At 39.4% G+C, this 27,364-nt stretch overlaps 1 protein-coding gene and 1 long non-coding RNA gene across 2 annotated transcripts in view; one reads left to right on the plus strand and one right to left on the minus strand.

Annotated features, from left to right (window-relative positions):
* CA10 (carbonic anhydrase 10) overlaps window positions 1-27,364 on the plus strand; it is a 189,145-nt gene that overhangs the window by 149,288 nt on the left and 12,493 nt on the right. Inside the window, exon 5 of the mRNA XM_061376890.1 lies at window positions 25,753-25,848. Within this exon, the coding sequence (XP_061232874.1) occupies window positions 25,753-25,848 (96 nt within the window). The remainder of the gene's footprint in view (window positions 1-25,752; window positions 25,849-27,364) is intronic.
* Window positions 1-27,364, minus strand: part of LOC133224936 (uncharacterized) — a 179,093-nt gene that overhangs the window by 69,325 nt on the left and 82,404 nt on the right. The gene's annotated exons all lie outside the window — the stretch shown is intronic.

Consider the following 27,364-nt stretch of genomic DNA (forward strand, 5'->3'; position numbering starts at 1 on the left):
CAGTCTACCTTGTTAAAAGAAAAGGCTAACAACCTCCAAAAGGTTCCTGATGAAAATGGGACCCTTTAACTTTACCACGTGGCAAAGCCATAAAAATCTGTACCGTTTTCTCTTCCTAAGCAGAAAAAAAAATGAGAAATGTGCTGCAGGAGACCTGCAGCCACTTTATGGCTGTGCACCGCTGCAGCCTTATCAGGGCAAAGGCAGGAAGTCAAGGAGCTTAATTATTTGGGGTTACTTTTCACTAACTCAGTGACTGAAGGCTTTGAAACAAGAGACCATGGTCCACAATACACGAAAACAATAGATTTCTTCTTCTCTGCCCACCGATTCAACCTTTGGAAACAGAGATTATAAACACACATCCGTTTCATCTGCTGCATAACAAGTAAAATGGAAACCAGGAGAATGTCTAAATGAGTACATACTGCAAGCTGTACCACACATTTTGGAACTGAGATTTAGTCAAAGCCACTAAGAAAGCCTAATAAAGTGCAAGAAAGTGAAAATCAAGGGGGAAGCTGGAAAGTCTGAAACACCATCCTTACACTACTGCAATTTCTTTGACTGCAGGCATGTTCTATGTGAGTGGGGAACTTCTAGTGATAGTAAAGGATTACTGATCAAAGAGATCAGTGTTGCAAATCCAGCTTGGGATATTTTTAGGAGCAGGCCTGTCACATAGACAGCCTATGAGAAGCATTTAGCCAGCTGGAATAATTTAATCCAGCCTGCTGCAGAGTTAGTCTGAATAAATCAGAAGCAGCGGCTGTGTCACTGAGACCTGCTGTACACCTCTGACTGGCCTGTGTGGTTCCACATAGCTTCCCCCCAGGTCCTAATGCTGGTATTATTAGTACAAAAAACCAAAACAAACCAACCCCACTTTTACTGGAATGAAGCACTGTGCATATACTATGACGTCAGTTATGCTGGCAAAACAGAACACATCATGGCAAATTAGCATGCCAGCAACAAGACAACCTTCAGCTCCACTCCCAGGTGATGTTTTACTCAGGACTCCAACCTGCTTTTCTAACCTGCGGGTCAGTTCAGCACAAAAGCCCCTGTTTTCTCTGCACAGTTCCCTACACATACTAAATCTTCACATTTCTCTTCCAGGTATGGTTTTCTTGGTTTTTTCTCTAAAGATACAAGGATTTGTGAGGCTAACATGGCTTTCCATCCAATTCTGCTAGCACATAGTCCTTCCTCTTCCTCAGGAAAGGAGCGTTACAGCAGCTAGCTCTGCCACTGAGCAGGAGACAGGAACCTCCTGCTTCTTTCATAAGCACATTCCTACAGGTGGTTACAATGCCAAAGGAGAGGTAGCTGATAGCCAGCCCATGCTATTCATTGTAATGCTGCAGTCCTGCAACAACTTGCCAAAGGAAGTTTGCAATGCAGGGCTTTCAGTTGCATCTGTATTGTATTTTGGAGACTTTGTTGGAAATTATGCAGGTCACTTGTAAGTATTTCAGCCAGAAGATAAGTTTGCTGTACTCCAGTGCTTATTAATGCTGAGGAAAGTACCAGATGAGGGAACACATGTCTAATGAATGGGTGGTTTAGTAAAATCTCTATAACCTTCAGATTAATGTTCGGCTTCAGAGGAGAAAGTCAATAGGATAATGAATTAAATGGCTATAGGAACAGAATATAAATCAGGAAGAGGTAGTGGTATTGTCATTATAAGGAGACGATTCACACAAGTAATTCCAAATCAGTGGGAGACAAACATGTGAATTACTTGCATGAATGCATCTCTGTCCACCCTCAAGTTTACAGGTGGCTTCACCCAAAATTTTATATCCATATCCACAGAAAGCAGAGCTGAAGTCCGAAAGACGCTTATTCATCAACACATGCTTATGGTGTTGTTCTAAACCAAAATCAATTTTATATTTTAAGCTTAATGGGGTTTTATTGCTGGTTAATATAACAGAAAATAGGATTGAATAGTTTATTAGCACAGACTGAGGGATATTCACACCTGACTCTCATCTGGTAATTTAAGAGCTCTGAATCATCCATGGGGAAATGCCTTTCCACTCTATGTTGATTTGATAAGGAAATGACACTTTTTAAGGGTGACATGTTTTAGTAGCAGGCTGCCTGCTCTGTCTCTTCTCTAAAATGACATGGAAATGAAATGGCTGCCTCTCCCTCTGGGCAGTAGAGCTCTTTGGATTTAAAAGCATGGTCCATAGGAAAGAGCAAAAGCATGGTCCAAGGAAGAGCTCTGCTGAGATAATCCAGCAGCAAAGGTTGCAGGGAGGCATACATGGAAACCTGTGTTACTTTATAATGTCAAACTTACCAAAAAATGTTTAAATGTTTCCAAAATACTTCCCAGAGAAAAATATGATTAACCAAGATTATAAGCAAAATTTTTGTTGTCTGAAGAGTCATTAAGGTGCTCAGGCTAATACACTTGCTGTACCTGCAACAGCAATTAAATAGCAGGTGACAACAGCAGAGTAGAAATGACACAGGGAGATAAAAGGTAATGCTTTAATTTACTGTGTATTTTGCTGTCATACATGTATCAGATTGTTCCAGAACCACTGCAGGAGGTAATACACAAGAATTAACTTGCTTGCAGTGCAGCCACTTTGCTGCAACCCTGCAGGTTAGCTCAGTACCAGCCTTCTGCCTCTGCCTGAGTCGTTATAATGGAAATGAAGGGCAGAAAAGTTTGGGGCATGTAGTGACTGAACAAATAATCCCCCAGTGGATACATAGGGATATATAAAGGGAGAAGCTGCAAAATATGAAATATCTTCAGGTTTCATGAGATATTGCAAGTAATTTTCCAAAATCTAATACTGAAAATCAGAATGCTAAGGTTTATTTCCCAGATTTCTCATATTATTTGGTTCTGCCCCTTGTGTACTTGTATTTCTTAAACAATTCAAAGCATCTGAGTTAGACACATTTAACTGTTACTTTGCTGATGGGTAACATCAGGTCTGCAGGTAAAATGCAAACTAATTGATGTACCCAATTCCGTTTACCTTGTTTCATGTTCCATCAGCTTTTTGTAGGGTTTTGGGTTGGGGTTTTTGTGGCAGATTTTCAGCATTATATGCACTTAGATGAATTATGGACAGAATTGTGGAGAGAGGAGATGACAGAGTGATTCCTTGAAACCCACAGCTGAAGGTGGGAAAGGCAGGCAGTAACTGAACCGTCTTAACATCCATGGCTACATGGCAGCAATAACAATTTTAAAGTGCCAGTCAGAATAACGTGCTGACATCTGGATATTTTGTAAGGAGCAAATGGGCAATATTTAAAATTCAATCCATGCTTCTTATCAAGGAAGCCTCTCCTTTTGGACTGCTGTATTGGAAACCACGAGAAAGATTAACTTTCCAGGAATATGGAACAGAAATTTGTGTGCTGTATTTTATATCAAAACGCTGTAAACTTCCTATACAGGCTACGTGCTAAAAATGCATCTTAATCCTTAGTGACCTTCAAAAGCAGTTTCATCTTTAACACATTTGAAGTGGAAATAGTTGACTTTTAACTTATGTTCCTGCCTGTATTTTTTTCAGCTAGGCAGTCATCTCCAAGTCACGGGTAATATACGCTTGTTAAATAAGAAATCCCAAAACTCGATAGCCAGGAGAAGTTATAGATTCAAGTGAAGGTGCAGCAGCTATAAATCACTGATCATAAATACATAAATAGAAAAAATACACAGCAACTAAAAAACATTTTTATGGGAATGGCTGCATTGCAAGGCAGCACCAGGGTATTCGTGCAGTTGCAGTTTTACTTTTAGTGCTCTTGTAGTCATACAGCCATTTTTAAAGGAAAATTAGATTCTAGGAATAGCCTGTTTTATCTTTCCCTTAGGAAAAAACCTTAATTACACAAATCAAGTTGTATAATGTCCAGACTTTATATCAGCAATAAAGAATTTTACTTCATGTATAATCAGCTTCTCTTATCATAAATACCATCCATGTTATTTTTTCCACCTTTCTAAAGCTTGATTAGCAATGGAAATACAAATGAGGGGTTTGACTTGTTTTCTTCTGCAAGGGGAAGAATTTACAGTTCATACTAGAGGTGCGAGTGTGCATTTTTATGCACAGATGAAACAGGAAAAAATTAATGGTTTTATTTAAAGCAAATTGTAATAGGACGTTTCTCTCAATATATAAACCTTAGAAGTTTAGTAAATGCACCAAAAGGGAATCAGGATTGGACCTAGCCATACAGCTATGGCTCTTTGGAGAATTCCAACTAAGATATGTGGGGAGGAGAATTATGGCTTTACTTCTTTTACCAGAAAGACTAACAATAACATATAATTGAAAGGAACAGTCATTTGATTTTATAATCTCAAGCGATCATTAGATACCATCTGGAGTTTGAGTGATGCTTTAGAACAAGTGTTGAACCACTTCTAAAATTTGAGACAATTTCAGGTACCCAAGAGCAGGATTTTGCTCTTTGTTTCAGGCTTGCACTTCCTCATTGTATCAGGTTACTGACGTATTTGTAAAGTCATTGCACGTGAAAAAAAATGCTTCCTGTCACATCAAATAACTGAAGGACCTTTACAGAATTCTTTACTATAAAATCCTTCTGATTATTTAGATGTGGTAAAATTGCCTGAAACAAAAAACATTAAGTCTTCCTGGAACAACTGAATGCATTAACATTTCAGACAACATACAATGTAGAAATTACCCAGTTTCTGTAGATTATTAACTGAGTCCTATAAAGAATTAAAATCTTGCATATAATGTTTAAGGGTGTGAATGAAAAGCTGTTGGAGTTATGGTACCAGCTGCTACATAGCATTGAAGTTCTCCTTCATTACTGCCACTGACAAGCAACTGGACTTGTACTTTCAAGTGAGTTACAGCAGGAATCACAAATGATAAGCACATGTTTGCTTATTTATCACCTAAGTCTGAAAGCATCCAAATTCCCTAGATTTCTCAATGCTTTACTGAAGCACATTACCCTTCCTGGATTCTGCACAGGAACAACGAGCTCAGCATATTTTGCTTCTGCTTGTTGCCTTCTGGAGACTCTGATACAAGCTCCATAGATATTTGGTGCTATAGATTGAAATTTAAGAAATTGTACAGGCAGATTTTTAGGGGGCTTGGGGTTTTTTTACCTTCTTTTTCATTATCTACACATATGTGGGTGCTCCTTGCCAGAAAACTTTCCTTCTTGGTAAACTACTTTCCTGAATCTTCTGAACTGTCCATCCATTAGCAGAACTGTAGGAGCTGCCCAACCAAATGGCAAGCTCCATGCCAATGTCAGCTTGTGTTAATGTAGCATGTGACACAGCAAAATAGCTGCGGCAAGGAAGGATAAATACTGAATTTCTTAGATACCGAGTGAAACAGATCCCTTCAGTAATAAGTATATTTTTGCACATGTTTACTTTTCAGTTACCAACTGTTCTCTTTGGGGGGGGAGGGAGAAGTGGAAGAGTGTCAGTGTACTGAGAGCACAGTCTGTCACCGACTATAATCTAAATCCCTTCGGTGCCTCCATTTTAAAATCCAGCATCATAAAGCAATAAGGTGGAATTTTTCTGCTTAGAGTAGCAGCTGTAGGATTTGCTCTGTTAAACCACTGGGACACTGAAACATTCAGCACTAAACCTCCAGTGTCACTTGTGAAGTATTCAGTTTGCCTCGTTCCATATTATTATCATTTGCTTGGGGTGACTTGACTTGCCTACAGGATGATTCTTCTTTAATTAAAGAGTAATTTACCTCTGCGGCCAGAATCCTGTGCTCATTCTGAAATGCAGTTTGTGTTACTTGGTAATGATTTCTCCATTATGCTTCTTGTAAATTTTAACTTTGTTCCCAAATCTATTCAAAGCACCATTGCAGATGAAGGGGGAATCAGGCTCACTATTTATACAAAAGCTCTTGCAAAGGGACAATCACAAAAGGAAATAAAAAGCAAGCATATGCGAATATTCATTATTTTGCAATGTACCAAAACAATAATGAGCAATTACTGTAAACATCACCCTGGACAAAACTCTCATGGAGGAAATGGACTTTTGTCTGAGGCTAAATAGTGTGATTTGTTATTTATATCCTAACCAGGGACATCAGACTGCAAAAAAGCACAATACCCTCTCAGCCCAGTCTCTCTGGGCTCTGGTACACTGCCTGTGTGCTGGAGGATGAATGCTGGCAATCAGACCGTAAAAAGGAGCATCCAGAGTTAATAGCAGATGAGATACAGCACCTTCAAGATACTGATCCACCACCAGCACACACAGTGAAGTTCCTCAGGCACTTGCATGCTTAATTACTTGTTTAATGCCTAAGTGGAGTCAGATCCAGCTAGCCCTGAGAGCAAGCACGGCCCTCCCAAGAGCATGGGGATTCACTTTGGAGCAGTCTTCTTCAGTAATTTTTATGTTATTCTGTACAAATAGAAGAGCTTCAGACAGCATATGTGACCCTGATTTTGAATGGTCTGAACTTCTTGGTACAGCCCTTCTGTGAGGCACGAGTTTCTGGCTCATACCCACGTGCAAATTGGGCAAAGGAGGCAGCCAGCATAGCAGGAAGGTCCTTCCACATCCTGTGTCGATGCTCTGGTTACTGTGACTTGGGATCTGTGACGTGGGACCACATACTCTTAGGTCTGAATTAGCCCAGGAGGAGCTCTGGCGCAAGTGTCTCCCTCCTCCCTGTCTGTTTCCTAATACACAGTGGCAGCTGCAAACCCTCACCAGTAGCTCTCTGACCTTCAGGTTATTTCTGTAGCTTCAGGTACTCCTTTGTTAGATCTTTGTCCCTTACCTTCTGTTTAATAGTTTCTTAGGAGACATTTTAGTATCTTAGTAAAAGCCAACTAAATTGTGCCAGTTGTAGCTGCCTTGTTATTACATTTTCAGGGAGGTCACAGGTCCAGTTTTCATTTAGCATACGGACCTGACCTTCCATCACTGCTATAGACCTCTCCTTAATTAGAAGGGCACAGGCATACACTGCCTCCCAGAAAGGCAAAATACTTCAAATTTGAGCTATTTTATTTTCACCCTCTAGGTAACTGATACTTTAGTAAAGATTGAGAAGGAAATACTCCTAAATCTTGTTTTCTTTAGACAAAATCATGATAGGTAATGCATTAGGATATTTCACAAACAGGGGAAGCAAACTTACAGTTTTGATATCATTTCATAAGCATGTCTTTCTAGAATTATTACAATTAGAGCAGTTTCTCAGGCATAACTACCATTAAAATAGCAAGTGTGCGACACCAAGCACAATAGCATCAGTGTTAGCACCGTGAAGAATTACAGTTGACAAGGTTAAGCCATGTTTCTCGAAGTCCATTTTCTTTCCATTTATCTTTTAATATCCCACCTTTACCTGTCTGCACTCTTATCTCCGTATAAACTAGGTGCACATCACTGCATACACCTGCCTCGATTGGCTGGTTTAAAACTCAGTAGAAGTTCATTCATTCTGTTCAGTCATTTTGCAGCAGTTTTGGTGGTTGTTTTTAATGAAACATGAAAACATTTTCTAACTGACAATTTGCCATCGGCACATTAGAAAAGCACCATATACAAGTTATTACTCTGAAAGCACTATCAAAAGCAAAGGGAGTTCTGATTTTAGCTGGAAAGGCCAATTCCATTACTGTCCATCTCTTTCCATCATCTCAAATTTTATTTACTCTTTCTTATCAAAATATGAACAAGCTACTGCCATCTAGTCCCTGGAAATTCTGCTTATGACAGAACCAGCTGGCAACGCAGTCTTTATCTGCTTAACCTTCAGTGTTGGACTGATCAGAAACAGCTGTCACATTCTCTCAAATGTGTGATTCGTATGAACAAAGAATAGATACTTTTCTATTCTATTTCTAAAAAACAGATATTTTTCTATTTTTCAAGGCATATTCGATGCAGACAGCATACTTTGGCATATTTGTTATGTGAATTTTTGCTCCTTTCACCTTTGGCAATTTCTTTCCTGTTTCCTCTGACAGCCTAAGCACAAAATGATCAAGAACGGAGCTATCAATCCTTTAAAGTATCTCCAATAGCCCAGTACTTTGAAGTCTACATCCAAAGCACAGCATGCAGGTATGGTCCCAAGAGGCCCATCAGTTTTTGTGCCTATACAGGACTCAATCTTACAGCCTCCATAGCTGCAGGAGTTCAGCCACCCAATTCTCATTACCTCCTGCTTTTTCTTTTGGCTTGACACCATGTGAGTTTGAAATATGCTGGTGAGGTTTTGTAGACAAAGTTTGTTGCTCCTGCTTTAATCCATCAGATATGAATGAAGTACATCTGCTGCATTAAAATTCGTAGTGAAGGAGTATGGCTTTCAAACTGTGGTTCTGCTGAGATTCTCCAGAAGAAGCAAGAAACGAACCTTTATCCTATTTTTCGTATTTGACAGAATTAGCACAGTTGTCTGAAATAAGGAATTCTGATTCAGAAAAGGATAAAAGACTTCTTAAGTATTCAGTGTGCTACTAGCAAGTGCTCTGAGAGAAGACAGGTTCATGTTCATTACTTGCTGTCCACATAAAAATCAGGGATGGGTCAATAAAATATCATAAAAACTTGCTGCAAATAAAAGCATAATTTAAAATACAAAAAGTATTTGCAGAACCATCCATCATGGGTGAAACCTAGAGCCTTCTTTACCACACATTCCTTTAGCAGGACGTGTATACTTCAGAGACAAAGAATCAAACAGACAGCTCTGGTTCCAGTTCTGTGTATTGTGGCATTACTTGGTGGCTTTGAGGGTTGTGGATTGTTTCTACAGAGTGCTGCAGCACTGATCTTTGGAGCCAGTTTTACCTGAAATACAAATGACTACACCAAGGTTGCTCCAGTTAAGCTAGATTCTGGCACATGTTGTTCTATTTTACCTTCAGAACAGTGGTCATAGTGAGGTATTTCCAGTGAGGCTGACAGACAAGCTTGGAAGAGTGATGCTGCTGTGGTTGTAAGTATTACAATCCATCCTGGACCATTCCTGCTGTAGGCATTAGTGCTAAAAAAGAGGTATCAAACAGGAATACTTCTATGCACATCCAAAGCTGCAAGTCACAGCCTAACCCTAGGAGTTGTGGTTTAAGGCTCCCTGTAGGAACATTAAAGCTCCTGGGCTCTGGGTACCCACTTTGTCCCTTTTACAGTCTGCTGTACCCACAAACAAAATGCACAGGAAAACCAGTCGGTTAGTGTAAGGTAAGGTAGAGTGCTGAAGACACCTCCAGACTCTTGGCTAAATCACAAGACAAACCAGCAGGATATCAGGGAGGTTTCTGATAATGTCTGCTCGTGTTTCAGCAACATTTCTTTGCAATCAAGTTCCCTCCACGAGGTACTTTGGTTTTGACACGTAAGCATTTTCCTAGCAAAACCCTGTTTCAGCAAAAAAAAACCCATCCCTACTAGTTCTGCTTATGATTAGTGTAAGGCCCTGTTCTGTGTAAAGCCCAAGGGTGTGTTCAGTTAAGAGGATTTTCACTGTTTGATTTGTAGCTTAGAGCCTCCCTGTCTACTGTTCGAAGTCACAAAAGGTACACTAGAGGAGCTGTGCTTCCTCCTAACTGGTAGAGCTATTCCCTGGGGTCATTAATTAGCAGGCGGGGGAGAAACACCCTTATTATTCCAGATTCTAATGAATGTATGTTTCATTCTCATAGGATTTTCTTTCAGAAATCGAGGAAAATGATGAAAGGAAAAATGGCAGGGGGGAAAAAAAAAATGAAATTAAAGATTCAGTATCTGAAGTTCCAAAGCCTCTTTCCTGTGGCCTGTCTGAAGATACATACCTGCTTTTTCCATATACTCAACACTGGTGATAAATACTTCAAAGAAAGTCAGAAGTCTTTTATTAGCATTCTGAGCTTTCTGGCAGCACGTTTGGGGTCTACCCCCCAGTCTCATAATACATTAACAGCCCCGTGAAACCATGAAACCATGGGCATGCCTACAAATGTAAAATGTAAAATAGGGTGGGATGTGTGTTACAGCGCAGTTTCTATTATCAGAGGCACAGTCCAGCGGGTCACAGTACAAGGAAAGGAGGATGCAATCCTTACGGTTTAAAATCTTTAAATCCATCTGAATTTAAAAAGTTCTGGCTGCACTGTGATCTTATATAGGATTTTCACATTCATTTTTATTTGATGTATATAAAGTATTACTAAATAAAGTATCTTGAAATTACTAATACTGTAGGAATTATAAAGCAATTAGAGTGAAAACAGAACATTTTAAAAGCCCCAGTCTTCTTTACTAGCACCTAAAACCACATCAGTTTGTGAATGCCATCCATCTTTCAAATGATCTTGTAAACTCATTGATATTTGGTTGGGATCATCAGACAATCTTTGGGCAGCTTGAAGCAGATCGATTTCACCTGTGCACTGCTAGACGGTATGCCTTATTTTGTGCTCTGAAAGTGGCAGCTTATAACTCAAAGTGAACTACCATTATTAAATTTAAAGATGCACATCATTTAAAATAAAAACTAAAAAAAGGGGAATTCTGGAAACCCAACAGAATTACTGAGCTGTCCTCTCAGCTGAAAATCTGCCCTTTAGTGATTGTGAAAAGGAAAATAAAAGTGTAATAAAGAGCTGGAAGAGACCATCTGTCTCCTTTTAGATCATTGTTTTGTTTAGAGTTGAGCCTGAACCAAAAGCCTAATTCAGACGTGGCCAGTGTTTGGAATTGGTCACATCGTGGTCCCCTCAGATATTCAAAACTGCTGATAGCTGCTCACAACAGACACTAATGACAGCCCTTGGAATGCTTTTTTGTCAAATGCTTTACAGTCGTTAACACATTCCCCATTAACTATCAATTACCTCGAAGGATAATTATGTTGCTGGTTTTACAGATGGGTAGACTGAGACAGAGAGGCTGAGTCAATGAGGACAACAGGCCATGGCCCAATGAAGACCAGAACATGAGATTTCATGGTGATTTCAAAGTCATGGAGATCTTGGTATCTTAAATAGGTTCATCTTGTCGTTGTTTCTAAAGTGACGTTTAATCACCCCATACACATTGCACTGTGCAGGCTGCAATATCCAACTATATTAAAGGACAATCATGAATTTCCCATCATACACAATATTCTGCCACCCAGAAAGTCTTTTATCAGCTATACCTGAACCTGTCTCTCACCAACAACCTTTTAAAGTTCCAAACTTCCAATGTAAATATAGCAAGAGAGGCAGATAAAAACAATACTGAATAGAGAGGACTGCAGTATAATAAATACACCAAGCTAAATAAATCTGGAAGTACTTTTCTTCTAAATTGCAGTAGAGCTGTAAGCATTGACAAGATTAAAAGTCAATGAAGCAGTGAAAATAATTTACAAGATGTATCCTCAAAGTTCATGGAATGTCGATATGGTAAATATCTTTAAATGTCTCTAAATACAAAGCAATTCTTCTTGGGATGTATAGGCTCAGATTTATTGAGCCATTTAATTATTTTGACAGTCCTCAAACTTTGAGATGTTGATTGATTCTAATCAGTAGATTTGTAGCTGAATCACTGTTTGTCAAATTGCTGTTAATGAAGCAAATAAACCCATTTTTCCCCAACATGCACACACTTCTTTTGTATACGTTACATACACCATTCGTCTGTGTATAAAGCAGAGCCTTACCAATTTCTACAACACAAACTGCACTATGGTAACAGCAAAGCAACCTAGGCTTCTTTTGTAATTTTAATTTATAATGGAAATCTAATTTACAGCAGTGGCACTGTGTAAAAACAAGAAATCCATCTCTGGCTGTGTGAGCACCTCCAGCTGCAGACAGTAAAACTGCTGCCAATAACTTCAGAAAGAGCAGCATGGCCTTTGGAAGCTCAAGTCTGACCTGCTGCAATGCATCAGCTTTCAAGTTTCTGGGCCAGCTATTCTGGAGTGGTCAGCCCAGCACGAGCTACACTATAGATAAATATATCTCTGTATGTATATGTAGATCTACGAGATAAAATCGGCAGCAATTCTGAGCTGTTTTGAATCTATCATCCACTATTAATAGTTGGCTAGGCGAAAAACACTTCCTTGCTTAAGAGGCTGTCTTCAGCATTTTGATTCATGGGAAATTTTCTTCCTCCTATTCTGAAGCAATGCAAGAAGCTTCTGCTTTGGTAGATTGTACTGTGAAATTGTTAAAGGCTTTTTTGCTTTTATTGCTGCTGGTAGTTTTACCCTTCTCCCCATTTGTTATTAACAGTGGAGGAAGCAGAAGGAGATGGGTGTCTGAGGAGCTGCTGGTTGCCTCTGCCTGGTCTGTTTGGCTCATTGACTGCAGATGAGTGTGTTGTGGCAGCAGCATCCTCATTCTTACCTTTGTTTGCTGTAAAGTTTTGTCTGTACTGAGATTAGAGCTTGGTTTTCTAATATGGATGAACCTGCATGGTCAAAAGTACCATGTTGAAACAGAATTCCTGGAAAATACAAGCTGATACTGCAGAATCTTCGGCAGTTGAGCAATTCAATAGGCTCACTATTGTCTCATCTACTGTGCAACAGTGACCTGTAATTGAATCAGAGGGACTACGGTATTTTATCTGGGCCTTTTTAAGTAGTCGGAATTACATTGTCAAAGTAGATCTATTTTTATCCATTATGAAACTGGGTTTTCACCAGACTTTCAGCTGGCTGAGAATAGTGTAAGTGTGATGAGGGAATAAAACTGCAGGGAGCTGGGACCAAGCTACTGCTGATCTTCTAGGCCCGCATCATAACTTGTCCCTCTGATGTCAGGAGAATTTGTGATTGGTTGCCAGATGCCAGGCCCACCTCCAAGGTGTTCCCAAGTACAGAATACTTCACTTGTAGAATACAGCAGGAGCATAGAAGATGCTAAAAAAGAAGTTCTGTTCTGTTGTTCCTTGATAAAAACTTAGAACTTGTAGCCAAGACAATCAGGATATCAAATCATTAATCAGAAGTACAAATATATTACTGTCACATCACTGCTCAGAGTATGAGCAGATTTAGCCTGTGCCTGTTCTCCCAGCTATGTTCTATGTTAAAGGCAGTTCTTGTGTTGCCCTCTTTTGTACAGTCCATGTCCTTTGTAGTGCTTCAGGTAATACAGAATAAACTTTGCTAAAAAATTACAGAACACGCTCCAAAGGTCAGAAATGGGAACAGAAAAGCAGGTTGTGCGTCCATGAGTTTTGCTTGCCCATACAGTCTTTTTTTTTGCCTCCCTTTCTACTTTCTTATCTGATTACCCACAAGGAGAGATCAAACAGGGTGAAGCAAACAAGTGAAAATAATTCAGAAGGTTGGGGAGGTTTTCTTCAGCCACAGCATCAATTCAGCTGAATTGCAGCATCCCTCTGTACATTTAGGCTGTACACTAATGTTGCGCTCCTATAGACTCTATAGACTATAGAATATCTTTTTTAAACACAGTCGAGTTAATGCAGCATTTGGGATCTTCTGCATTTCTAAAATTTAGTGATTCTAATTACAGAACATCAAAGCTAAAAAAAGCAATGCTAAGATGCAGTCTGGCAGCACAAAGAAAAAGCCAGAGCACCTGAACTGATCTTTCTGTGCCTTCAGGAACACTTGCAAGAGCAACCTGTGACATCCTCAGAACAATGTAGACAGCAGAGGAGCAGTGCTGCCCTTTCCCATTGTGATGGCCCCTGAAAAAGCAGCAGAAAACATTCACGAACCTCTGAACACCACTGCGAAAGGAAGCTGGGGTCTATTTAAGGACCATTTTGCTTCTCTGAAATGTGCAGTGAGGAACATCACAGCTGGGTAGCAGCAGTAACACGAGAGGAATGACAGATTCTAAGTGACAGGAAAAAACAGGACAGAAAAGGAAAGGGGAGAGGTTTGGTGTCCATAAAAGCAGGGGAATATATGGCTTGGAATATGGGCAAGGAAAAAGTCATGTCTTAGGTAGTGCAGGCATCAGTATAGGACAGTCTGAAAACGAGCATGGCTCCAAAGGAATCTGGGCCATGCTGGGCACATTCATCCTCTAGCATGGCTTTTATTTCATCTTTTCATCTCCTGGCAGTAACCAAAGTTGACAGGGGCTACTGGAGCAGAATTTCAGTCTATTAAATGAAGGTAGGTATCCTCAGTTCTGCACAGAAATACAGACTTGAGTTGATAAACCAGCTGAGTTCAGCTGAAATTACAGGGGGAAAAGCAGGTAAATTGAAATTTGGACTGGAGCACAAGAGCCAACAGCAACTCTACATTGTGGTTGAGAGACGTAATGCCCTGAAGTACTAACAAAGGTATTTTTACATCTCATCCTGAGGGTCCTACAGGGTTTTTTTATGCTGAATATGTCCTAAAAATCCCAACCTTGATGTTCAAACTCACAATTATTTTGAGCAAACCTATTTCCCTGGTGAGTTGCCCTCTTTTCTTCTGCAGCAAATTTCTTCTATTTGACTCCCAGTTCTGCACAGTGATTTATTAGAGAGGCTGCATTTTTCCCCCCCTTCTGGAAAGTGTCAGTTTCTGCACAAGATCAAATAACATCCTGTGCTTTAGTATTGACTAATTTTAATTATTAAAACCTTTCTCCCAGGAAAAACTCTTGATGCTGTTTCCAGCAAATTTTAATGGAATTCAGGAACTTCTTTTCTTGAGACCGGGAAACACTGGAGACAGAGTTCTCACTTTAAACTGAGCTCGCAGTTCAATAAATTGTTTTTTATAAGTAGGAGGAACTAGTTTTTTTCCTTTACCTTGTGTCTATCTGTGTGTATCCTTTTAGAGTTACAATAATGGGTTTGCAAATTACATACTATTACTCCAGCTTTTGCAAACCTGTTGTTGCAAAAGCTGGAGTAATAGAAGCACGTAATTTGTTATGCAGTAAAACTTAATCATATCTGTATTTAAATGAACTGTAAAGCTAAACACATCCTTTGCATATATACTACACTTATTAAAATCAGACATCGATCATTTATTACATGTCATTTTGGTGATATGCAGTCCCCATTGCTATAGCTTTATATGAGGTCCTTTCCTTGCAACAGCCTCGCGCATTGATATTGTTCAAGTGTCAATGAAAACAAATAATAGCTACATTTGTATTAGAATTTCTCACATTTAAGCTCTCAGGTTTTCACATCATTGACAAATAATTAGATGTTCTAGCAAGGTAATAGGATAATTACAGTGTTGCTGCATAACTCAACATCTACAGACAGCTCTATCTGCATTTAAAGTGTAATGCGACTTTGCCTACAGACATCACAAACCAGCAGATCTTACCACAACAACAAATTGTTTACTGCACTATAATGATATCAAATACATGCTTAATGATGTAAGCTTGACAGAGTAATAAAGTAATATGTACAGTCAACATTATCTACAATTAGGTGCCTACTTTGGTTGAAGTGTTCTTAACATTACGGTTCAAAGAGCTGGATTTTTATCTGCTGTAATTTTCAGCTCCATTTCATCTGTGCACTAAGAGAAAGGTTCCCTTTTGCTGTGCAAGAGCAATTCCACAGGATAATGTACATAACGTAGAAATTAAATGAAAGAAGACAGATAACTGCAGAAACTACAGCTGGTCAAATTCATAACGAGTATTTTCATGGGGGGAAAAGACAAAACCCAGAGGAGACAATGCTTGTATGAAATGGTCTTTCCTTGCACATCTAAGAAAGGACAATACCATCCCAGTCACTGTGCACCAGCATTCAGAAATATTTGTGTGATTTTATGAGATTGGCATGAATTCAAAGCTAACCACAGTATTAGCCTAGCACTGCAGTCATACTGTGAGCATGCAGCTCCTAAGTGCACAGGGAAAGCAGGACCCATGACTGACTCTTTAAAACCACCCTCCCGAGAATGCCTGGGCAGGTGGAGTGGCTGCTGTTGGGGATGGGAGAGGGGTCCAAGGCACTACAGGCTTCCTGCCTCCCCTCCTCGCCTATAACCAATAATGTCACTGAAGGAAATGATGCTGTGATGAGAAAGGTGAAAGACAGGGGTTGCAGAGCTGCAGCTGCATCTTTCACAGGCCCTCACTTCATTCAGATGTTAATCCCCATGGAAGTGGTGCTACAGATCCTCATTCAGTTAGTGTTCCAGAGGTCTATAGCTCTTCCATTAGGAACTGGAAGCAGCAAGAAATAAGTAGTGTGTGGTATTTGCATGGCAGCCAGAAATATTCTGAAGGCTAGACCCTTTGCCAGCGAGAATAAGGAGCTGCTTTCACAGCCTGACTGAGGTCAGGCTTTCTGCCAGCAGAAAAGAGTTTACTACATGAACAAAACAAATTCCAAAGACTTTCATTTGGATTGTCACCCAAATTCACGTTTCCTAATTGTGGAAAGTCCAACAGACTAAAGATTTTTTCAAGTGTTCAGCATTTTGGAGCATGGCACTTTCCCTGCATTTCTTTCATTAAGGGAAAATATCCATTTGGCATTTCAGGTATTTCCACGACACTATTTTCAACATTTCAGCTACATAAATTAACCTGCAAATGAATACTGTCCATGTTTTCTAATGGGAAAAAGGCTTTGACTTCCGTTGCCTGATGTAGAAAGCCTGCTGATGAAAACTGCAAGCAAATGTGACTTCACTGCAGCCCCTTTCACCACCATCACACCCAAGAGGCATATTTTGAGTCCTGAGGAGTTCCTGGACTCATCTACATTTTCAAGACATTCATGTGAAACACTGGTTTTGAAGATCCAAGCTGCTGTTGCTTCACTCACCAGCCTTTCCAGTGAAGAGCTGAATTACCAGTTAAAAGATTTCGGATTCCTATCGAGTCAGATGAGCATGAACATTCCCACACAGCATCTCCAAAGCACTCTGTGCTCAGTGCCTCCTTTCCACAAACCTCAAATCCCATTAAGGCAGATCTGCTCCTAATGTTAGAGGTGATGCACCATGGCTTCACCTTCTGTTAATTCATCCCTCTAATTCCTAATGGAAGCGCTATTTGATTTTTACAGTGAGGCTGCATAAATGATTTTCTTCATCCTTTTGTCAATTCAATTTTCACATCTTAGTACTCAAACAGCCCACAAGAGATATGGCAGGTACCGTATTTCTGATGGAGTTGCAATTGGTTTTCATTATTTTTCACTGCCCTTCTCTTACTGACATAAACTCTTGACTAAAAGCGTATTCACAAAGGTAACTCTGATCTCTACTTCCTAATGTTTAGATGGGGTTTTCAGATGGTTTCTTGCTTCTAAGCATTTATATTCTACAGACAGGACAAACTGTAAAGCAGAGGTCACTGATGTTAGGTAGTCTGCACAACAATTACCAGCGAGTTAGGAAAAGGTTGCTACTGTGCTGAAATATATAATTAGAAAGTTTCTGAAGCAAGTGGAATAAGAGGAGTTCTTCTCTTGTCTGTACGAAGCCAAGACACTTATTTGTTGTGGATGTAGAGGAGCAGAATTGAGGGATGGTATAAAACAGAGAATTGCAGAAGATACCCTTAACAAAGAAAAACACTGTTAATCCTTGGACTTCAACCAACTGTGGTGTAATTGCGGCTCCCGGAAAGGTTTCTGTGATCATCTCCTGTGTAAGTGGCACCAATCAGCACTTGTGTGGCTGTACTGAACTGATTTTACCATGTGGCACTTCTCAGGGCCCTTTACAAGGTGCCCTGAAGAATGTGTCCTTATGATAAACAAATGCTCTCTGTGTAATTTCATGCCCTTTTAATTTATGCCGTACTCATTTGTTGAGTAGTGTCTGCCAATATCTGACTTTATTTCACCAAATCTGTAGATAGAGCTGAAGGGCTTCCTTTATAAAAGATAACTGGCTTAGTTATGACTTGTATGACTTGTCTTTCCTACTGAGTATAATGTCACTCAATTCATTTAGAAACAAGATCATTTTATAGTTGTCTGCCTTAAGCTGCAGTATCTTATATTCTTAGATAATTCCAGTCCTCTTGGTTTGTCTGTGCTTGTTATATCGCAACTTCAAACTTACCTTTTAAACTACAAACATGAAACTGTCTTTTATCCAATTTACACAAACAGAAAGGCTGTTGTATTTCTCATCACTTTAAAAGAAGCTTCCAGGATATTCTTAGGTTGTCCAGGGAGGTTGTGAATGCACCATGCCTGGCAGTGTTCAAGGCCAGGTTGGACAAGGCCTTGGGTAATATGGTTTAGAGCGAGGTGTCCCTGCAGGGGGGTTGGAACTTGATGATCTTAAGGTCCTTTCCAATCCTAACTGTTCTATGATTCTATGATTCTTGAACCCAAAAAAAAAAAAAACCCAAACAAAACACCCCCTTACTTTCTTTGTGCAGGGTAGATCTGTGCCTTCTTTCCTCTCAGTCTCCGCACCTTAAACAGGAAATCCTGGTCACCATTTCTTTCCTACTATATTATAAAATGAGGACAAAAGGGGTGAGGCCTAATTTAACAACTAGGTTTCCACTAGCCCAAATTCTGTTAGCTTTTTCCCCTCATTCTTTTATTCATCAGTCTGTGATATTTCTCTGCCCACCCTTTGAACAGAAACGTAGCTACAGATGGCACTTTGGCAAGGTAGACCGAGAGCTCTAGTGGCATCACATGATGCTAGAGAAGGCTTGAACTGCTAATGCATCCCTGTCACACTGTTCAGTGACCTTGCACGTGTGTCCTTTTGACTCAATGTCTCAGGGTAAGACAGTGAACAATAAAACTAGCATCAATCGCTACTTCCACCACACTTTTTGACGTCTAGGAAGCATTTTCTGCTGCTTTCTGGACTGACTGCTAAAGAAATACAGAATTCTCCCAGAAATTCACAGCGCCATTATATAACTGAATCTCCCAAATGGAGCATTTATACTGAATTCATCATCGTGGTGTCTGAGCATCTGTTGTATTTAAAATGAGAAAACAATTTGAATGTAGTGTTTAGTCAGAAAATCCTGCACAAATCCAGACGTAGGCTCATCTAATAGCTCTTTTTCCTACATTGTCCGTGTTCTCTCTTAAGATGTAGCTCTTGTAGATGATGGATCGGGTCAGTGCCAAATTCTAGCTCGCAATGAAATTTTGCATCAGCCAAGACAAAATCAACATTAAACATTTAAGATTTCATTTTGATCCTCACACAAAGTGAATTGCAGAACTGTTTCATTTATTTATGTTGACCCAGCTCTTGCGCATCTGCTAACAGTGAATGACAAGAGTGGTTGACTGGCAGGTCAGCCAAAAATACACCCCATCTTTAGGGTAATTGGCAGTGGAATGCTTCCACAATGACTGCCCTGTCAAAAACCCTCCTCAAGTCACACAGCAATCAGCATCAAGCACATCTGTGTACCTCTGGGGCTCAATCTGGGGTTTTCCTTCATTGTGTTTCCTACTATCTGGAAAAAAGTACAAATGATTGTGACACTTGCAACAGTTCCAGCAGCATTTGGATGGCAGGAATCCATCACCCTTCACATTTATTTCTTCTGCCAATCATTTACTTTATTTTTTGGTGTTGGCACAGAGGTGAAAATTCCTAATAGCAAATTCTGAGCCAGGCACAGCCCATCTGACCTCTCAAATAATTTGTTCTTCCTGTAGTCCCATGGATTCTTAAAAGAAACATCAAGTTTTAAATATGGTCTGAAATTTTCCCACTTGCAAATGAAATAGACTTATAGAGGAAATGAGAAGATACAGAAATATTCAGAAGAAATACTTTAAAACCTGCACTTCAATCAGATTGTATTTTCTAGCTGCAACGGCTGAATATAAACAAGTAATAAGTGTGTTTTCCTCTGTTAGTAGCCTCATCAGTGTAAGATACCAGGTCAGAAGCTAACATGTCTGTTTCTGTCCTGCATCCAGTTGGATCCTCACCATCTCTCTTCAAAGTACTGTTAAACACTCAGGGTATCTTAGGACAGATGCCCTAGAAAGCTGAAGACTCACCTTTTGCTTATATATCTGCATCTAGAGATAACTACTTTAAACCTAAAGAGTCCGTAATAAATGCTGAAAGTACCAGAGCGCTAGCTACATGCCAGGGAACCCTGTCTAGAGCAGGCTGCTGAAAATCAGTTGTTGAACAGAGGCATTGCAAGTTAGTTCTTATTACCAGCTCATGTAATGATGTGTTAGACACCATTTGCATTTTAAGTGCTAATTCCTAGCTTAACATTTTTTTCCTAGTAAAGTAGATTTTGCAGCCAAGCACAGTTAACCCTTGATTGCATTTCTGCTTCACTGCATGATGCACTACTGTATTTCTCTGTAGAAATAGCTCTATTTCTATAGATCTGTTTGCTCAGAAGCAGCAGAAAACTGAGCTCCTTCCTTGCACTCTTAGTCATATTTGCTTAAGTAAAAAAGAAGCGCAGCCTTTTTTATTTACCTTGGATACAATTGCTGGCGTATTGCTATAAATGTGGATGACAGGCCTTACTATTAAACCACTCTTTTATAGGCATTTCTTTGATCACAAAATAACTGACAACAGCAGTAAAAAAACCCAAGAAACAACATACAACATTTGCCAGAAACAGCCCAAAGAACATCAGATTTAACAGAGGGAACCTCAGAGAGAGAGGTACAAAATTATTTCAAATAAATGGGGTTTGCATTTCTCCTTTGTTATATTGAACTAAGTTAATCTTTTTAACTGATTTTAGTATGAAAACCATAGTAATTTGCTGAAATGCAAGTAAACTGCTGGAAGTGTAGATTGCCATGTAATATTTATTTTACCAATTTGCCATCAACATGAGAGTACCTCAGTGCTGTGGGCTTATACATAAAAAACAGCAGACAGGTACATCTGTGGATTAATTCATAAGGATGTGAGTAATACCACCATGGCAGAGCTTAACATTTCATGGCAGAGGACCCTGTTCATAAGAAAATGCTGGTTTTGTTTTCCAAAGACAGTTACTGTGAATCCTAATTTCCCTCTTGAACAGCATCTTCTGAGCCCACTACCAGCTCGGTTCTCCAGCTGTTACATTGAGCAGGCTCACAAAGCAAAAGAGACAGAGAACTGGACCAGAGAGTTAAAGTCATTACCATGCCTGACTTGTAATGACTTGTGCCTTGAGCAGGCCAGGATTATCCTTGCACATGGGTGTGTGGGGGTGTGTGCATGTGTGGACAAAGTTTGACCATGATAAGAATTCAGGGAAGACAACATTAACATCCAGCTTCAAATCCTCCCCAATTATGAAAAAGCCGCAATTGACTTTTTTCTTTCTCAAATAGTCCATGTGATTTTTAGGCCTGTTTTTAAGAAGCACACCATAAAAATGCTTCATTATTTGCCAAAGATTGAAAAGTTTCCACCGCATCATTGCCAGGTATTGGTTTAATGAAACAAGACAGCTAAGGACCACAGGTCCTGAGGAGCGTGGTGCATGCTCTCACAGGTGATGCCGTATCTCTGCATGAAGCAGGAGGTATGTTTAATTTCACTTCAGACAAGCCTAAAAACATTTGTGTCAGCCACACAAATTGTACATCCTAGAACCAGGAGACACCTTTAAAAAAAAAACTTTCGTTCCCAAAGTGAGGAGCTCAGATCTCATTCCTGTTCATATCCACAAAATTAATACCATAAATAAATCTTTGATGATACGGCATTATTGCTCTTTACAAAAGACCTCTAAGAGCATGTATGTTTTAACTCTAGAATATCAACTGTTGCTATGAATGGGTTTTAACTCATTCAAATTCTGCTCCTCACTGGACACCTGCCATGCAGAAATTATGTTCCTTTTGCTGTTTTTATTAAACTTTGGATAAACAAAAATGTATAATTTTTTCCCTTAATGAGATCTCAGCTGTTTTTTACCAGGACTGTGAATCAAAACAAACATTTAACCTGTCTTCTTGAGCAATTTCATTTGCTTTTGTTCCCTGCTGTGCTAGAAACATGCCTTGTGCTTGCTCTCAATCAGGTATCCCAACAGTTTATCAAGCAGCACAGCATAATACAAATATTATAGTTACAGATTAGCTGTTCTCTGCTGCCATTCACTTTGTGGTTTAGATCCCTTGTCATTTACAAATCAGAATGGTTATGCACTCAATTATAACACTTGCAAGTGAGAATAAAGGGTATGTCATTACCCCCAGGAGAACTATGGAAACATTTGTTTGTAAAGCACTGTGTTGTTCTATATTCCCTCAGTTTCACATTGCTCCATTTCTCGCTGCAGCAGAACATCTCACGGTGATCTAACTTTGATAAAAGGGTTATGCCACACACAAGGTGAGCACTCTGTAATTCACAGAGTGCCTTTCTCCAAGTTAAAAGATTGCTAGAAGATCGCTCAAAACCAGTCCCTGGAATTTTTGGCACCTACAGCTACTGACACAGCAAACTGCCTCCTTTTGCTTAGCCAGAGCCTTGGTCAAACAGCACACGGAAGAGATCCTGCTGCTAGTTCTGCCCAAAGGTGCACATTTCCCCTGGGTGAAGGATCAAACGGAACAGCAAATGCATTGCAGAGAAAAACCAGAACAAATGAGATGTGTACAGGGCTGAATGTTACCAAATTGCAGGCAAAGAACAGGTTATTACCATTATGAACACACATGCATGTATACAGGGAAAGGGAATTGGATGTTTTCCACACAGTGGCCAAAACATGAGCCATAATACCAGCCAATCTGTATTACATTGCCCCAAAGACAGTCAGACAAGCTGAGAGGAGTGCGCTCAGCAAGCCACCCCAATGCCTTGTCACCAGGTCCTGTTGACATTCCCAGCGTCACGAGCCTCATGTGTCTAAAAAGTGCAGCATCTGCTCCTGGTCCAATACATGTTCTTAGGTGATGGCACAAGGGTTCTGGTTTTTCGTCAGCTAAAGGGGAGTAATTAATCTTAATTCTCCTCTCTTCCCTGAAAAACAGAACTTCTATAGCTTGAGGAAAACAAAGAGCAATCAGTTGTTCTGTGGCAAATTAATCTTAAAGGGGGAATCTTCTTCCAAAGAAAATCAATGGTTTATAACAAGATTCTGTATTGTGTTTGAGCCCTGAAACTAGAATCAAAGGGTACTTTCAGCATTGCAAGTTGGCTTTTGCTCTGCTTTGGTTTTAATACAGTGTCATTGTTTGAAAAAGTGAGTTTTTTCACATACGAGTTGTTCTAGTTGAGTGTGGCTTCACCTTCATGGAAGACTCCAGTAGTATTTAATAGAGTGTAAGATGACAGGTATTTGAGCCAACGTTAAAGAAATTATTCCCAAAAGAAGGAATTTCATAGGGATTTGTATTTTTTACCCTGTGTGTAATATTCTATATCTAAGACATCTTTATTCATTTGTACCTTTCTAAATTAGTCTGTTCCATATGAGAAACTTTGAATATGATGCCTCCCTACATGATCAACCTTTAAAAAAAAAATAAAACCCCATAAAATTTAACCATGGTGCCATGGAAACAGCTTTAAAATTAATTTGGGTGCAGGGAGGAAGGATACAACACAGAAAAAGTGACAGGTTTCAGAAGGAAAAATGTCTGTCTGGATCTTTACCCATTCTTGCACTAGATATTTCACTTTATGAGCTAATCTAAATTAACCTAATTAATTGTTAGTCTGGGACTTTGCACAATAGGAATTCTGGTCTGGAGCAGTTTCATCTCTTACTTCCTTGCTAATTCACAAGTTTGTTTGACTGCAGAGAGAACAGTTGTACATAAAAATATGTTACTAAGCCTAAAAACTGCACCGAGTGCACAGTCCCCAGAACCACAATGTTATCAAAGTTCAGTAATACCACAGAGCGATGACTAATGGGCCTATAACCTCTCTGTGCTGTGGAATAAATGCTCTCATTAATTCTGTACAAGACCTTTAGAAAACATGCTGCATTCATGCTGCCTCCTCGCTGTCAGAATTTAGTAGATGACTTCATTGGCTGCTTTGACATTTTTACTTTTTCGTTCCAGTTTGGTTTGTTTGCTTGCCTTAAAAAGTGCCTACGGTGTGAACTGTAAAAGCAACAAGCAGTAGTTTCAATCCAGACAGGACAAAAGTAACTGAAATTAACACATTATAGCAATAATTTTGACCCTTAACTCATTTATTTTGGTCTGTGAACATAGTAAAACTATGTGCCAATGATCTTCTAATCTTACTAATACAAATACTCTCTTTCTGAATTTCCACTACTCCTTTTCTCATCAGTGTCCAAGCACTAAGACAGCATTGCTTGGGTATTTGGGAGGTGGAGGGAGGCCAGTGCGTGATGGACTTTCATAGTAGGAAAGCTTGTAAGATCTGATTCCAAGTAATGCACTTGTAAGAAGAATCCCTTTTGCAGTCAGGGCGGAGTGTAGGAAACAACTCTCTGAACACTCCCAGAGTTTGGACATGTCATTTATTTCTCAACTTATCATAGACTGACATAACAATGATGCAGCTTACACATAAACTGGGATACTGTTATAATTCAGAGCACTACTAGTGTACATTGTGGTGGTCATACATATACTTGGATGGCAAAGCAAGGCTTTGTAACTTGATCGTGTGCTGGAGGCCAGACAGGGAACTCATGGTTGCAGAAAAATCCTTGCAATTGTATTTCACTGCTAAAGCACCAGACTTTGAATTTATCCAAAAGACAAAGTCACCAGCGCAGGCACTGAACCCCGTTTCAGTGGGTTTTGGGGTGGGTTGGGTTTCTTCCTGATTATAAACACAGCAAGCACTCTATGATGAAAATCCTTACTGACTGCATTAGTCTTCAGCTATTTGTATGCTTAAAAAGATTACCAGATATAGATCAACTTATTACTGATCTCATTCACAGTATGCAAGTCCAGAGACTTCAGCGGACAGCCTCTAGATTCATGCCAGCACATGGAAGGCACTCCAGATTTCTAAATACAAGCATCAGGCTGCTGCAATTCTGAGAAGTTCCTGAACAATGACCTTACTTTCCTAACTGACATCTGAAAACTAAGAATGGTATCTTGAGGCTAAATAAAGCCACTAGCCTTAGAGGTGTTTAACTGCCTCACAAGTTTGTTAAAGTTGTTCATCTTCAAAAAAGAGAGCTAGGAATTGCAATATAAATGATAACAGTGTCCAGTGATCCCAGACAAATCAAGTACCACTGTTCTGGGCAAGAAATTTCCACATGCTGGGAGAGAGATGAACTGTGCCTTTATAATTTAAGAGTTCCATCAAGTCATAAAACTAAAAAGCACAAGGAAAGCGGCAGGAGCTAAGGAGAACCTGGTTAGTAATAATACTGTAAGTGCCTAACTGTAGGAGCTTTTGCAACCGAGTTTGTAAAATGTGTAACCAGTGAATATTAGTGTTTTGAATTCTGAGAGTGCTGGTTTGAACTGCTCCAAACCCATATCCCATATGTTTCTTCAAACATTTTAACCCCTGACTCCTCTGTGTTTGGCTAGAGGCTGAAAAGTACAGATTACTTGATGCCCATGGCAAGTGCTGTTAGAACAGGGAAATGATGTCAACCCCTGCAGTGCAATTCATAACTCGATGTGGATAAATTCACTTACTGGCAATTTAGAAGAAAACACGCTGGTGCTGTGCCAGTTGGAGCCAGATGGTGACTGAAATTATTCAAATCACGCATGCTGCAAACCTCTGAAAGATTGCAAAATATCCCAAGCATGGATGGGATCCTAATACAAACCAATTGGTGTATAGAGAGTATTTGCAAACAGCGTATGCTATGATTTGCTACTGTTTAATTGTAATCTTTCCTCTCCCTGTTTTCTAGGTTCAACTAATCCACTATAACCATGAGCTGTACACAAATGTCACAGAAGCTGCAAAGAGTCCTAATGGGTTGGTGGTAGTTTCCATATTTATGAAAGTAAGTGTTCAGTATTATCAATACCTAATATATAGACAATAGACTTCTTTTTCCATGAACTGTAAATCTAGGACTCGGACTCCTCGTTATACTACAGCAATACCCAGAGGCTCTGATCTTGAATCCAGAGATACCATCATCCTAGGAACTGAATGCATAATCTCTACTCCAAAGCATTTACAGCGTAATACGAGGAAAATGGAAAAGGATAAGGGAAGGGGTGGGGGGAATCCCTTATATCATAAACATCAATCTTAACACTTTAATGGCTATGACAAAAGCTACTGTTTTGGCAGATTTGGTATTTCTTCATGAAATGTTATTCATTCAGTTTAAAGTAAGTCTCTCCCAGTAGGTTGAGGCCCTGGGAAAGGGCACGTTTGAACACATGCTGATGTTTCAAGTGAGCAAACTAAGTTTTTTCTCAGTGTTATTTAAAGCATCTTAAACTATCAAAACTGAGAGAACATTAAAAGTCAATCTTTTACTATCTTGCATTTCACAGAGCTAGAAAGACCTGTGAATACTCTCTCATATTTTGGTTTCCATCAGCTTACATTCAAGTTGCATAATTAGGTCTATAAATTACAGTGATCTAGCACATCGCAGTTTACTCAAACTTCCTTAATTTTGTTGGAGAAACCTTTTTCCTCATTTTGTATGAAGAATGCATTTCCCCCCAAAATGTTGTCATATTCTGCCATTATGTATCTTTCATCACTCTAAAAAAGCACGTATTTCTCAATATGTGCTTCATGCTGAAATAAATAGCTTTCATCAGACTTTACGCAGTAGATATCTCTCAGTTCCCTTTAGGACTCCTCAATCCCATTTCATAAACTTTGTGACAAAGCATTAACTTCAGAATTAAAATAGGCATTTCACAGAACATATTGAATAATTAGATATAAAAGGGCAATTTTCATGCAGATCTAATATTGAAGAAAGCTATTTAGAATACCTTTTTTCATCCAAAATATATTGTATTACATCCTAATAATGTCACTTGAATTTGCACAAAGGGATACAATTGAAACAAACCTTCAAAATGCCCAACAGGCCAATTATGTCTAAATAACGCATTGTTCATGTGTTTGCTGAGTTACCTCCTGCAGCAAGCCACAAAATTTAGTATCTGCTTCATTGCATCTTTCTCTAGGCCTTCTCATCTAAGCATGTAAAGGTGGGTTGTGTTTTAAATGTCCAGAGTAGTTCAAAAACCTCTAAGAGGAGAAGTACCTGTCTGAATTTCCACAAAATGCAACCTGACCACAGTTTTCCTGAAGGCTCTCTGTCAAACAGAGCTGCATCACAGCTTGCCCAATAGCCCACTTATTTTCCTAAACCTTTATTAAACTTTTTTGTGAAGTTTTCCATTTTCAAAATAAATTGATTTCTTTCTAGATAAATGCTGGATGTGTAACAGCAGCATCTGGTGTCTGATAAAAATCCACCGAATAATTGAAAGATAAGTGGGATGGTCGAAGGTACAGTTACTAAAATGCCTCCGTAGCAA

Source organism: Neopsephotus bourkii, unplaced genomic scaffold (genome assembly GCF_033783945.1).
Source record: "Neopsephotus bourkii isolate Nb327-2 ecotype Australia unplaced genomic scaffold, CSIRO-AGI_Nbou_v1 NB_1749, whole genome shotgun sequence".
In the NCBI taxonomy this organism is placed as follows: Eukaryota; Metazoa; Chordata; class Aves; order Psittaciformes; family Psittacidae; genus Neopsephotus; species Neopsephotus bourkii.